Source organism: Phyllostomus discolor, chromosome 7 (assembly GCF_004126475.2).
Source record: "Phyllostomus discolor isolate MPI-MPIP mPhyDis1 chromosome 7, mPhyDis1.pri.v3, whole genome shotgun sequence".
NCBI classification, from domain to species: Eukaryota; Metazoa; Chordata; class Mammalia; order Chiroptera; family Phyllostomidae; genus Phyllostomus; species Phyllostomus discolor.
In genome coordinates, this window is record NC_040909.2 from 38,691,162 (window position 1) to 38,705,724 (window position 14,563).

Below are 14,563 nucleotides of genomic sequence, written 5' to 3' on the forward strand. Positions count from 1 at the left end.
AAACATTTATATAGATACAGAATTAGTACTACCAATGTATAATGCACATACTTATTTGTCAAAAATTCAGGCAAAAGAGTGCACATTATACATTGACAAAATACAGTATCTATTAGTACTTCTTAATCTCCTCATCTCTTCACCCGTTCCCCCACACCCCACTCTCATCTGGCAACCATCAAAACCCTCTCCGCATCCATGATTCTGTCTCTGTTCTCCTTGTTTGCTTAGTTTGTTTTTTAGATTCAAATATTGATAGATATGCATTTTTGCCATTTTATTGTTCAAAGTTTTGATTGTCTTGTTTTTCCTACATCCCTTTAACATTTCATATAATAATGGTTTGGTTATGATGAACTTCTTTAGTTTTTTCTGGCCTGGGAATTCTTTATCTGCCCTTTAATTCTAAATATCTTTGCTGGGTAGAGCAGTCTTGGCTGTAGGTCCCCACTTTTCATGACGATGAATATTTCTTGCCAATCCCTTCTAGCCTGCAGTAGTGCTGGGCCTCAGGCCACTTAGCAGGAGATACAAGGACTGGGGTTCAAGGAGGCTGTCTGTTGCTTGAGAGGATTTAGGAATTTGGTGAAGCATGAACCAAAACCAGCCATTCTTATGGGGAAGTCTCTGTTAACAGTTTACAGTTTAAAGGTTCAGGTTTTTAAAGTAGAATAATTATTCAATTTACAGAAATATTTACTACTTGAGTATTTTAAATAGTGTTCTCTTTTTTAGCACATTTTAAGTTATAGAAAATAGGAGGGCGCATGATATAATGGAAAAAGCAATGCAACAAAATCTTTGGGGGGCATTTGCAGTTCTTTTCCTTCTCTATAAAAGTGTAGTTCATAGTGTATGATACACAGTAACACAAAACTTTAACTTCAGTTTATCTTTAAAATGTATTTATAGAGAATTTTAATAATGAAGCTAAAACAAAGGGAGTTTTCCAGCAAAATTGGGATGATTATTTAAATTTCGTAAGTATTCATCCAAGGTACTTGTGATCTATTTTTTTTAGTGATAAAGCAGAAAACAGTATAGCCCTAGTTCTGTGAAACAAACATATATATGTTTATACATGTGCAGGAAACCATACAGTAAAGATAAATTATTAGTGTTCTGTCTTGTGTGGGGATATATACAATGGCTAAAACAAAGAGAATAAAATAATATTTTCTCTTTTTTTCTACACAATGAAGAAAAACTAAAACACAGTTAAAAGACCACTTCATAAATATCATTTGTGGCAAAATATATTGGGGTTGTGGCCAACATGTTAAAGACAGGCTTTTGTTTTGTTTCTTCATTTCTTTCCCAGTTTTACTAAGAACTGTTGCCTGTGGTAGAAAGCAGAAAACAACTTAGTGATTGATGTTTCGGTCTTCTTTAGTCATGCCCAGATCAAGGTTCTTAATGTGGTGTCTATGGATGAGCTTTAGGGGAATCCATGGGCCATTTGGAATTGCATCAAAAAGACTGTATATCTATTCATGAGTTTCATGTGTCACTTCAGTGACTGAGTCCATAGCTTTTAACAGATTCATATTTGTGTCATGCACTATTTTAGATCATTCCAAAAAAGGACTAAAGAATCCCACAGACAGCTCTTTGCTTCCACATGGAGTGTAAGAGTATGATGTGGACTTTTGGTCACAGACTGCTGAAAATGACATTGTTTACTTGGGTCCTAGAGTAATAAGAGAATGATTTCAGAGTTGTTGATTTTCCTCTGGGTTATATACTTCTACCTTTCCTGCTGTTGTTTTGAAACTTCTGACCTTGATCTACTGTTTTCATCCAAAAAGCTACCACACTCCCTCAAAATGGAAAAGAAAGGATCTTTTCAGTTTTTTATCATGATTTTTAACAGATTTTATACCTTGTAAACAATTAGTTTTATCTTTGTTTTTAATACACAAAAAAAATAAGTATGTTTCTTCTATAATGAAGGCATCATCCTTCTAATCCATAAGTCTTTGTATGTGTATATGGAGTTGAGGCTTTATATCCTACTTAGTTTATGATTAATACCTAATGTGTATTGGGCCTGTGGACTTTTGACTTTTTTTTTTTTTCCTAATTCCTTTTATTTTCCTCTTTCCTTTTGGGAGATGGGTACAGTTAGAAAGAACCTTGCAGCAATGATGTAGGATTCTGGTTACTTATCAGAAATGTCTCCTGTTTATGTTTAAAGGCAATATGTCTTTTTGTAAGGAATTTCATTATTTCCACAACAGCATCTCATTAATTCTTCCTGCATTCCCAGAAGTTTTCTGAGTACTTGGTTTCATTCTCTGTGGGGAAAAAAATGGAAGTGTACTGGTACTCTTACCATTAAAAAGAAACAAACCAAAAAATCTCCACAGAACTCAGGTTATCTGCCAATGTACTTTACACTTAGGATAAATTTTAATCAGTTTAAATATTAGGTTACATCTCATACTCTGAACCTAGAAGTTAAGGAGTCTTCACCTTCCATTATATTTTTTTATCTAAAAGTTTTTTTAGCTTTGGAATTTCATTAAATTATTTAGTTTTGTTCACTCTTTTTCCATTTAAGGTTTTTTGGAATAAAAATTTTATATACACATTTTGTTTAAAGTAATTATTTTGGAGCCTTGGCATCCTATTCGTTTGAATTTGGTATATCTTTTGTATCTTCCTAAAGCTGTGTGAAATACATGTGTCATATTTTAAGTGAATTTTTAAAAAGTGTACATGATATTTGGTGATAACTGGAAACCAGTAGTATGTGATGTGAACATAATTGAGAATAACTGTTTCATAAAGGTCAATTTTTTTTCCACCTTTTTTCACTTTTCTTGCCGGGGGGGAAAAGGTATCACTGTGTAGTTTACTCATAATAACATTGAGGATTTAGAGAAAAGAGCCTTGTTTTACATAACTGAACGTTGGGATATTACACGTATTTCACAGGGTTATTTGAGAAATCAATGGGATAACAGATGTGAAATGCCTAACACACCAATTGGACATAGTAGGTTTATTCCACCAAAGGCTATATGCAGCATAAGATGTAATCATGGTCGCAGGGAATTGAGAGTCACTGGAGCAGGGAAAAATTAATCACAACAAATTCCACCGTGGTCAGTTATTCATTCAGAAGTAATGAACAATTTAGAGAGAAGCATGAAGAGTGCAAAGTTGCATTAAAATGAAGCTTTATCCTTTCGTTGGTTGTCTGGAAGTAGAATCAAATAGGAAAAGGCTGGCAAATGACAGCAAATTTTTTTTTTATCTTTAGAACTGCCCTCACAATTGCCATTTTTCATACTTCTTTGCTTGCATTAATTTACTCTGAGCTGTTCCTTTTGTGAAGATTTTTTAAAAACTACATTGTTCTAATGAGAGAAGGCAGCTTTAATATGTTGAACTTCCTAATGAAGTTGAAGTCACCCTTGAAGTATGCCTGTCTGCACCTGACATTCCTTCCTCGGGCAGGACCCCTCCCTGTGAATAAGAGGAAAGGCTTGGCCAATTACCATAGACAAAGCCGGACAGCTGCCGAGCCCAGCTGGGAGGAGTTTCCTTCTCTGAGCCAAGCTGGTACAGTCTCGGGGCAAGGGGGGTGGGCTGTTGCCAAGTCTTTCTGTTCACACTGCCTCACCCAGTGGATTACCTGAGTTGGAGGTGGGAAAAGGGATATTGCTCTTTGCATGAGATCCTCCTCCACTGAGAGGACTTTAGGGTGGGAGGAATTGTTGCAGTTGCCAGTTTTCTACTAGAGGCAGAAGCTTTCGGAGCCCTTGCACCATTCCTCCTCCCACACAGACCAGAACATCAGGTCGGTCGTCCCAGGAATCGCAGGTGGCACCACAGCGGCATCCTGAGATAATGGTTTGGTGGGAAGGGAAGGGGTGGTCCTTCTGTGTGGACCCCTTACGGCTGACTCACAGGAAGTGCTAGCAGAGCTTGGCAATGGGTGAAGCCGCTCCAGGATTCCACCCCTCCCTGCCTCGGCCGGCCCGCCCTCTCTGACAGAGGCTTTGCAGTATCTCCCCATAGAACAATGAAGTGGTTACAAGTCTGTTAAGACTCTCAAGGAAATTCTTTGGACTACTATGACAGTCTTCAAAATGTTTTGCCACCGACTTTTCCAAGAAGCTGTTTTTTAAAACCTCGTCCCTTCGTGGATTGCTTTGTCTGAAGATTGCTCAGGGTGACCATGGTCCAGCGCTTTAGCCTCAGGAGGCAGCTATCCAAGGTGGGTAGCTTGGGAAGCTTTGTGTGTTTGTTTAAGGGGAAACTCACTAGCTTCGGCATGGCTTCCTTTTTCTCTATAACTATTCTGTCAAGCCTGCCTTCCTCCAGCGTTAAGGAGGGGCTGGGGAAGGAAGCGCTGCCTTTTGTTCTTTCCTCTGACAGACACAAAGGTTTAAGGCTGACTTCACTGGCAACCCCAGACTGTGTGCCCCTAATACTAAAGCTGTCATCTTTGAATACGGAGGAAGTTGTGGTTTGCTTCTCAAGTACAATTTCTAGAGGGTATGCTTGAAAGGCTGAACAGTGGGTAAAAAGTGCATATTTAATTAGCAGTTAATCTAGCAGCTTGTTGACCAAGATGAGAAACCTTATTGGTCCGTGGAATCAGTGTTTTCATACAATATTTAGTGTTAAACTGGGGAGAAGTACCATAAAATAGTTCAATGTGCAAGACCCACATGAAAATGTTAAAATGAGTGGTTGTATTAAGAAACTTGCATACTTAATGAAGGAGTGTATGAAAAGCAGTAACCATAGGCTCACAAGTCAATTTTTACAGAGTTCTGCTTGAAAAATGGGTTTCCTGTGTGCAGCTTTGGAGTGGGGGGATTTTTTTTTTTATCTAAGAAAATTAAACAAAATTTTTAAATAAACTAAGCTCTTTTTGAAGAGGGGCTGCTTTTATGAGCCAGCCCTGGCAGTGCTCAGCTTTTTCTTGATTCAGTCACTGAGCTCTCTTTTTAGCAAGTGCAGAAACTAGTTTGGGAAGAGGTGTGCTGAGAATTGAGCTTTATTTCAAAAACAATTTTATTTTTTAAAAGCTCTATTTTAAAATGTAGCAGTTGGTGGCTAAATTGTGTCACAGTTCACTCCCTGTAGACAGACACTTAAACAAATAGTAAATCAGTAGTCATTCTTCACTTCCTTGGTTGTTAGTCAGAATTGTTAAATCCTGAAATGTGTTATTATCTTAAGGAAAACCTTTAGTTACTCACAGGTGACCCTCAGCATAGAATGTGTGAATTCAACCAAAAAAGAACAAAGCTCTGGCCTCCATCCTCACGTCAGATTGCATCTCTTTTCTTGGATCTCCAAGCCCAAGAGGAATTCCTTAGGCATATTAAATAAATTTCACTTCTTTTTTATCCCCTTACCAGCTGGGGAGGGAAGGAGATAGGAAGACCCAAAAATTTCTCCTAAACAATAAAAAATGACTTTAGTTTCTCCTTCGACATCCTCTAATTCATATATTTCGTATGTGTAGTACATTTAAAGTGCAGAAGATGTGTAGATTGTCAGGGCAGTGACATCTCTGCACAAGCGTGTACGAAATAGTTGGGAGCCAGGTGATGATTTTCTAATAAGAAAATTACTGCATTCTAGGTATGTTACTACCAGAATTTCTCTCCAATTACTTTTTGAACTTTACTCCTTCACTCTATATTCTGTGTATTACTGTGATTTATAGAAAAGATAACTTTTGGAGGAGTTAGGAGCACATCTTCTCTGTAACATGAAGAAATAAAAGATACATTATATAAAAACACTCAGAGACAGGTAACCTCTTTTGGTGTTTTTTTTTTTTATAACATCCCTCTGCTCCATTCTAACATGTTTGGGGGTCCTGTACTGGAGGACTAAATCTAAGGAAATTTGTTTTCTGTCAAATGTTCTTAACATAGTGTACAAGTATGTTTAGTAATGAATTGGAAAAAAATATTCTTAATTGTTTCAGTCTGTTTGTCACTGAAATATGAGGGAAACCAAAGTCATGTAAGGAAGTTTTTTAATTGCAGTGAGTGCACCATGCCTGTCTTCTGCCTTTTTCCGCTAAATCCATATGTTACCTGAAAACAGAGGACTTGTAGTATCCCAGTATGTGGTATTTCTGGCACACATTCAACACTCATAGGAGATTGTTTGTTTGTTTTTTATACAGTTGAACACTGTAATTTCATATGATTCCAGCTTCACTAACAAGTTATTTTTGCCAATAAATAATCTTCCCACAAGTATAGAGTGGGTTTAAGATGATCTCATATTCTAAAGCAATGGCCTGTTTGGACAAAAAGAAGTACTCATGTGGTCATCTTTAAATTCTGTTGGAAAATTTCTGAAAGAAAATATTTATGAATGTTTTTAGTGTTTTTAAACCTAGTATCTAGTTTAGATACTTTTATGTTAAATTTGACAGCCATGTTTAGTTACACTGGATATTTTCCCTAGAATAGTCAAATGATTCTACTAGGCCAGTGATTTTCAACCAGTGTGCTGCAAGAATTTGTAAAACATGTGGTACCTGACTATTTTGTCAGGGGCAGTGACCTCTTTTCCCTTAGATTGTCAAATAGAAAATGACAACAGCCAACACAACAATAGCTGTCTGGTGTGAATGAATCAAAGTGATACTTTTTTTTTTGTCAGATAAGCAAAAAATATATTTTCTGGTGTGCCTCAGAGTTTTAGTATTTAGTTTATGTGTGCCATGAGATGAAAAAGGTTGAAAATTGTTCTGGGATAATGGATGTTCACATCTGAAATAAATAAAAAGGAGGAAGTGAATTAAGGGATAAATAAAATTTTTAATTTTAAAGAGAGATGCTTTGTTATTCTCTTTGACTAGATCCCAGTTACCTGACTCCCAGAACTGACTCTTTACCTTTCATTTTAAATTATTTTCTTCCTGTATAGTTTTCTCACATGTGACTTCTAAGATACTCACTAAGGAAATCCTTTTCTTTCTGCCCTAAGTCATCTGCATAAGCCAGCCAAAATAGTCTGAAACCTGACAATGTGGACATTTTATTAATTCTCCTAATGATCCTTCAAGTTAGATGGTATCACCTTCATTTTGTCATTAAAGAAACAGGTTCAGAAGAGTTTTTTGCCCAAGATCAGCAGGAGGTAGAGAGTCAGGTTCAAACTTAGGTGTAACTCCAAACCCATAGTTTCCCCACACCAATTGCCCTCCATAAACTTCGGTATATTAATCATTTTACTGTTGTGGTCTCTGATATTGCTTCATATGTTTCTTCTGGAGAGCGGGCCCCTCATAGTACAGGTTTCCCCCTACTAGAAGTATTCAGGGACCCATCTGTATCAGTATACCAGCTGATGTTGTGAGAGGCTGCATTGGGCTTCAGTGACTTTTTTTTGAAGACTCTTTCAGTGTGTTTGCTCATTTCATGATGGGTGATTTATGAGTGCACCTGCACACACCATGCTGAGTGTTCAACAGTTTTTGACCAAAAAAACAACATGACCCCTGTGCCCTACCTTCCCTACCTCACCCCAAGCAACTCTTTTTGTTTCTGGAATGAAAATGGTCCTCAAAGGGAAACGTTTTGCTGAAGTAGAAGAGGTGAAACAAAAAACAGCAGAAGCACTAAGAGGCATCAAATCTCTGAGTTCAAAACTGTTTTGAGCAGCCCTGGCTGGTATGACTGAGTGGATTGAGTGCTGGCCTGCAAACCAAAGGGTCTCCGATTCAATTCCCAATTAGGGCACATGCCTGGGTTGTGGACCAGGTTCCCAGTATGAGGTACGCAAGAGGCAACCACACACTGATGTTTCTCTCTCTCCCCCTCTTTCTCCTTCCCTTCCCTGTATCAAAAGATATGTAATATGGAGAGTAAATTGAAGGTGACTGAAATTTAAACATGTAAGAATAAATACACAGTTTTTCATAAATAAATTCTGGTTTGGGGGAGTCCCCTCATATTTGATAGTGTCCTATTGTTTGGTATCAGCTTGGTATCAGCCTAAGAAACTTAAGATTCAGAGAAATGTTCATCATAATTTGAATTCTTAATAAAACTGTTTTTTCCAAAAGTAGTTTCCTTTGAATTTCTACCTGATTGCTTTTGGTTTCATGACCTGTGATAATACACATGACTGGCTTAAGCTTTCTGTGAATATACAGTGTGGGGCAAACATAGGTTTACAGTTCATATGGAAAATAACATAACAATAAATAGTAAACTTTGTGTACTCACAATTGTAAACCTACTTTTGCCCCGTCCTGTTTTCTTACTAGTAAAAAGAATAAGTATCTCTTTATTTCCATTTTAAGTAAATTATTAATAATTAGGGTTTTGTTAAAGTATTTTGATGGCTAAAATGGTAAATTTATGTATATTTTACCACAATTTTTAAAAAGTATCTTGAATCTTTTAACAATAAGTACTGTATAGCTATAGAAAAGTAGTATTTTATATAATTAACTCAAATACATAGATAGGCAAGGGAGTCAGTACCAGATGGATACATTTAAATAATAAAAATGTATACACCATCTCTTTTTTAATTTCTGTCTTTATTTAATTAATTTTCTCAAAGTTACTTCAGACATCAACTAGCTTCATACTTGGAAATATTTTTTATATTTATGTTTTGCCAGCAGTTAAATGTTAAATCTTCCATTCATCATTACCCTATTTTTAGGAGGCTTAAATTAGGTAGTAGTGTCATCAGCATTATAGGATCATTCAGATCTACTACATAACCAAAAAGGAAGACTGATGTCTTTCCTTTGTCGTATGAAATGAGACCCTTAGTAAGATGAGTTATTATATTATTATAGATGTGGTAGGGATGGGAAGGAATAGAGAATGGCATATTCCTATTCACATATATTGGCAAAAATAGGTTAAAATAGAGAAACAAATTTAGAAATATGTGTATTATAACTGAAATATTTTTGTGATGTTGGTATAGTGTGAATTTTTAAAATATCAAAAAGTTACTATAGATCTGAGAATGAATATATCTTCTTCTGAGAGAAGATAGTTAAATTTACTTAGAATTGTGTTGCTTTTTTGTTTTTTAAGTATACAACTATTATTTGGTGTTGTTTGAGTATCATTTTCTGGAGAGGGATGACTGAAACAGATGATTCTTTGAAGTTGAAATATGATTACCATGGGCTATTAGTTTTTGAAGATCAGTGAGCTTATATACTTGAAATGCTTTGAAAAGTATAAGGTACTATATTAATTTCAGAATTTAAGGTGATATTTTCACTACAGGTCCATGTCATAAGTATTCTTGAAAAGAGGTGATTGTTTTTAAAACTATACTGTTGAAACACACTTAGGCCACAGCGTCTGCCCCTGGGAAGAGGATGTGGGAGACTTGATTTGGAGGTGGGAGTGAACTCACTTTTTATTGAAACTTCACGATGTAGAAGTGAATTTTAGGCTCATTCTTACTCAGTGAAAACTGTCACCAAAATTTGCTTAAAGATTAGTGATTGGAAGATGATATTTCTGGGCTTGGTACTTTTTCCCAACCATCCATATTGTTCACAGATTGAAGATAATCTGTGTGTGTAACACATTAGTTTGTGGTGTAGAATTACTAACCCTTTAAATTCTTTAAATGAACCTCTTTGGAGCAAGTTAACACTACTACTCTGAGAACACATTCTGGGACCAGTGTATAAAGGCAGGAGGAACACATTTCACTTACTGTATCTATATATAGAATCTGCATGTAATACTTAATAATATTCTGATTTGTTCTTAATCCTTTTGGCTTTCATAAGAAAATGAAAAGAATTTGTTCTTTTAGACACCCTGGCTTAGTTGCGACTTAACCTCTCCTATATACCTGGACCTGTGACAGGATCCTGCAAAACATGTTGAATAAGAATAAAATAATACAAATAGAACTTGCCTTGTGGTAACACAGGAAATCTCAATTAAATCTTAATCTGTTCCATCAAATTTTACAAGAAGCAGAACACTTTGTCTTTACTGGAAATTTCATGTTTGAAAAGAACCCTTATTAAAGTCAGCAGTATCTAAATCCATGTTAAAGTCAGCGGCATCTAAAGTCCAAAGATAGTACAAATAATAAACATTTCATAGCCTTCCTTTTCATTTAATAAAATTTATCTCAAAGGTGTTTGTCACAAAAATTGAGTAAACCATGGCTGGATATATCTTAGGACAAGTAATTTGACCTCTATGGAGCTTTCTTTGCATTTGAAAATTGTTGTCTAGGATCCCTTCAAAATCTGTCTAGGATCTGTTGTGTGTGGGCCAGGTTATAGTTCTAAGAAAATGACTTTAGATAGCAAACACCAGAGAAAACATCCAGTTTTATATTAGGAGGGATCTAATTTTATATAGTCGTTCTTAGCAAAAGTGAATAAATTCATAACTTCAGTGGAGCTTAATTTCTAGCCAGTTCTGATAATTCAATTTGAGAATAGCAAGTGAACTTAGTGAGTTAGTCATACACTTACTATATTAGAGTCCAGGTGCTGAGAAGTTACACATTTCTTCTACATCTTCCTTTTCAGGAGAACATTTGAAATTCCTCTATGAAAATAGACATTCCTGCCAATGGAAATTGACCTTACATGCAACATGAACTTTTTCTTCATGTGATGTTACATTGGAAGCCGTGTCCGTTTTCTTAGACAAAAACCACTCCTCATACTCTTCAGGAAAAGTTAATCATACTGGGAAGATAAGAGACGTAAAAAAGAAAATAAACTTTTTATTTTTATGAAATTAATGATAAGTAATACACATTTTGAAGAGGGAATTAATTCCTCCTTTGAGCCTAAGATGGGTTTGAAAAGCCCCGTAGAGGAAGTGAGATTTTAGCTGGACCTACAGGATTTAGATCAGTGCTTCTCAACTTTTCCTTTCCCTGACACCCCCAATATGCCCCAAGAATGTGACTTAGGATCAAGGTGGTAGTGATTTGGGAGGTGACTTAAAAAAATACCTCACAGTCTGATGTATACTCCTGGAGGAACCTCATTCCTTTGCAAACCATTGATTTAGATGGAGGACATGAGGAAAATATTACAGCAAATGGGGCAAGATCACCAGATATGTTTTTGTTGAGAGGGAGAGGCATGTCACACTTAGTATCACATTTAGGGAGTTATTTAGGGAGTTCTAATGTGAATATCCTTTCAAAATCTAATCTAAGAGTTAGTTTATATTTTCTTTGGGGAAATTCAGCAAGGTAATGGGGGTTGCCAAACTACATGCCTTATCTTCTGTGGAGTGAACAACAGGATAAATCTAGAAAACACTCTTCTAGATAGTATATGTGGGCTGTTTAATATTACTTCTTATATATGGAAATTTAACTGCAAAGTTCCAACATACTTGTCTAACATTTTTTTTGTCTTCTAATAATTTGAAGATGGATATTGAAATGATATAAACAACGAGTATAACTGCCTGTTCTCTTTTTTGGTGCAGTGTGTGTGTATATGTTGAGACTTAAGAAACTAGTCACAAAGTTTAGTCTCAATTAACAAATTCTCATCTGATAAAATTGGAGGTGTAACCTAATATATTTACTATCTGTTCAGTGGTGAATGATTGAGTTTTGAGTCTTATGAAGTAATGTTATTGATCACTGTTTTCAAATCACACCCAACCATTGGGACTTCAAGACCTTTTAGAGGATATAATATAAAGTGTATATATGAGGTCTGTCCAGAAAAAGCCCAGAGAACGATTTGCTGACATCATGTAACCTGGCAGCCAAGGAGAGAGGACTGGCATGCAAGAATAATGACATCTTCACTGTACTAGTCAGTGGGGCAGTAGACGCCCATTGATTGAACATGTGTACTATGTGGCTGTCACATTTAAAATGACTGAGCAAGTAGAGCAACGAATCTGCATCCAATTTTGCATTAAGCTTGAACATTCCTCCATGGAAACTATTTGGATGATTCTGAAGGCCACAGCTATGGGCAGCTGGTGATTGACAGCTTCATCTTGACAACATGCCCATTCATGCATTACATCTTATGCCAGTTTTTTGGTGACACATCAAATCACCCAGGTGGCTCAGCCCTGCTGCAGCCCACATTTGGCGTCCTGTGACTTCTGGCTTTTCCCAAAACTAAAATCACCTCTGAAAGGGAAGAGATTTCATACAGTCGACGAGATTCAGGAAGATACAATGGGGCAGCTGATGGCAAATGGGAGAACTGCATGAGGTCCCAAGGTGCCTACTTTGAAAGGGACTGAGGCATCATTATCCTATGTACAGTGTTTGTTGCACTTTGTATCTTCTTCAATAAATATATCTATTTTTCATATTGCATGGCTGGGTACCTTCTGGACAGACCTCATATATTCTAACTTGTAGAGAAATTGGAACATAGTAAATGGAGATAGTAGGTTGTGTATAAAGATAAGTACTGCTTTATTTCCTACTATTCTTTTCTTTATCATAGCATTCAAACTGGACCTCTTCCTTGCTGTTTTTAAAGTGCACCACAGTTCTGCCTTAGGTCTGTAGTGCTTGTTCTTCCTCTGCCTTTTTCTTCAAGTACCTGCATGGATTGCTCTCCTACACTCAAGATCTCAGCTTGGAGGTCATTTTTCAGCAAGGCTTTGACTGATTTTTTACTTTAAAATACAAAACCACTTCCTAAACACACACTTTCCCCCAGCATCCATTATCTCCTGTCTTCAGTTTTTTCTTTCTTCTCCTCCAGTATATTTATCATCATCTCATATACTATATTTCTTGTGTTCCCTGTTTCTCCCCAGCTAAACTTTATGAAAAGGACTTTTATCTATCTTGTTAACTTCTATATTCAGGAACATAGAATAGTGTCTGGTACCTGGTAAGCATTAAATAAATACTTGTTTAATGGATGATAAGTGGATCAATAAATCAATGTTTCTCTCTGTCTCCTCCCCCTTCCTCTCTCTAAAATCAGGTTTTTAAAGATTTTATTTGCTTATTTTTATAGAGAGGGGAAAGGAGGGAGAAGAAGGGAAACATCAATGTGTGGTTGCTTCTTGAGTGCTCCATGCTGGGGACCTGGCCTGCAACCCAGGCAGTGCCCTAACTGCGAATTGAACCAGTGACCCTGTGGTTTGCAGGCCAGCACTCAATCCACTGACACACACCAGGCAGGGCTAAAATCAGTTTTTTTTTAAAGTGGCTAATATCCTGTCTACTTTCTTCCATCTGTTCCCATACTACCTACTGCCAACATCCTCACCTCTAGCTACTTCTAACTAACCCAGCTTCCTTCCTGTTACAGAGTAATCTCATGTCTTATAAAACTCATTATTCACTAGACACCAAATAAATATTTATTTAAATCTCTGCTAATATTCTTTCTCAGATAACAGATAAGTCTAAAAATCAAAAATGGCAATAAACTGGCAGCCTCACTCTTATTCTTGAATTATAGGTATCCACATTTCTAAACTAATCTTGTTGATGTGATGAAAAGAGCCAAGAGCCTAGAAATAGAAACCCAGAGTTCTTCTATTCTGTATAATTTTAGACAAATACTTCTCTGTATTTCAGTTCCTGAATCTTAAAATGACAATGATATTTACACTTATTGTCTCAAAGGAACAAGTAAACAATAGATGTGACTGTTTGAATGGTATTTAAAACTCTTAAATACAAGGTAATATTCCAGACCGCATTTTACAACTATCAAGTACTTTTAAACAGTCAAAGCCACTAAGTGGCTTTCAGTCCTTTTCTTCTGTTTGGATACATGTTGGAAAATAGAGTTCCACCCCACATCCCAATTATATAAAGCTCTGTGTCAAGGAGTGATAACCTACCACATTTAATAAGTGCTATATCTTATGAAAAAATAACACAAAATAAATTCTAGAACTGTAGTGACTTGGAACATTTGCTATATTCTGACTGAATTTTTCTAGAGTTTGAGATTTAGGAAATTGTTTTCTATTGATTTTGTCATTTAGACTCCTGCATAAATAAGCATCACTGCTTGGAAACATTTTAATGAAATTTCCTTTCTGTTATTCAATGAAAAAACATTTAGATATTTAGATAATAGAGACTGTTAGGGATCTAACATCTTTCAGAATCTTGAACTGAGAAAAGGAGTCATACTTCATTCATCTGAAGAGAATAGTACTCAGTATTTAAGTTGTCACTGGATTTGACAAACCTAACCCAGTTATCGTGTTAACAGTACGAACATGTTTGTGTTTGACTTGGTGAAGTTTAAAATACATATAGTGGTTTTAAGAGCCACTTTGCCTGTTTGTTTGTTTTTTTTAAGTTAAGGGAAAGGTCAAAAGGCTGCTATAAAATAGCTTAAGGGACAGTCTAAGTGGAATTCCCCATTCTAGTTTCAAAATCAGCTGACTATTTAGACGACTTTTCATCTTTTATCATTAAAGTTGTCAAGGATAGTGCTTTAGCTGATAAATGTAAGCTCTTTCTACCAAAGCTTCCAACTGTTTCCGGTGTCTATCCTGAAATAAAACAAAAAAGGAAGTAACATACCATAGCTCATATAATAAACAGTTTTCAACAACCACCTAAGAAGTCATAGAAAAGA

At 36.1% G+C, this 14,563-nt stretch overlaps 1 protein-coding gene across 5 annotated transcripts in view; it reads left to right on the forward strand.

Annotated features, from left to right (window-relative positions):
• TMCC1 (transmembrane and coiled-coil domain family 1) overlaps window positions 1–14,563 on the forward strand; it is a 194,901-nt gene that overhangs the window by 78,277 nt on the left and 102,061 nt on the right. Inside the window, exon 1 of one of the 5 annotated variants that reach the window (XM_028517822.2) lies at window positions 2,839–4,228. The exons of the other annotated variants lie outside the window; for them this stretch is intronic. Within the exon in view, the coding sequence (XP_028373623.1) occupies window positions 4,190–4,228 (39 nt within the window). The 5' untranslated portion in view covers window positions 2,839–4,189. Of the gene's footprint in view, window positions 1–2,838; window positions 4,229–14,563 lie in introns of those variants that run through there. 5 annotated transcript variants of the gene reach the window in all.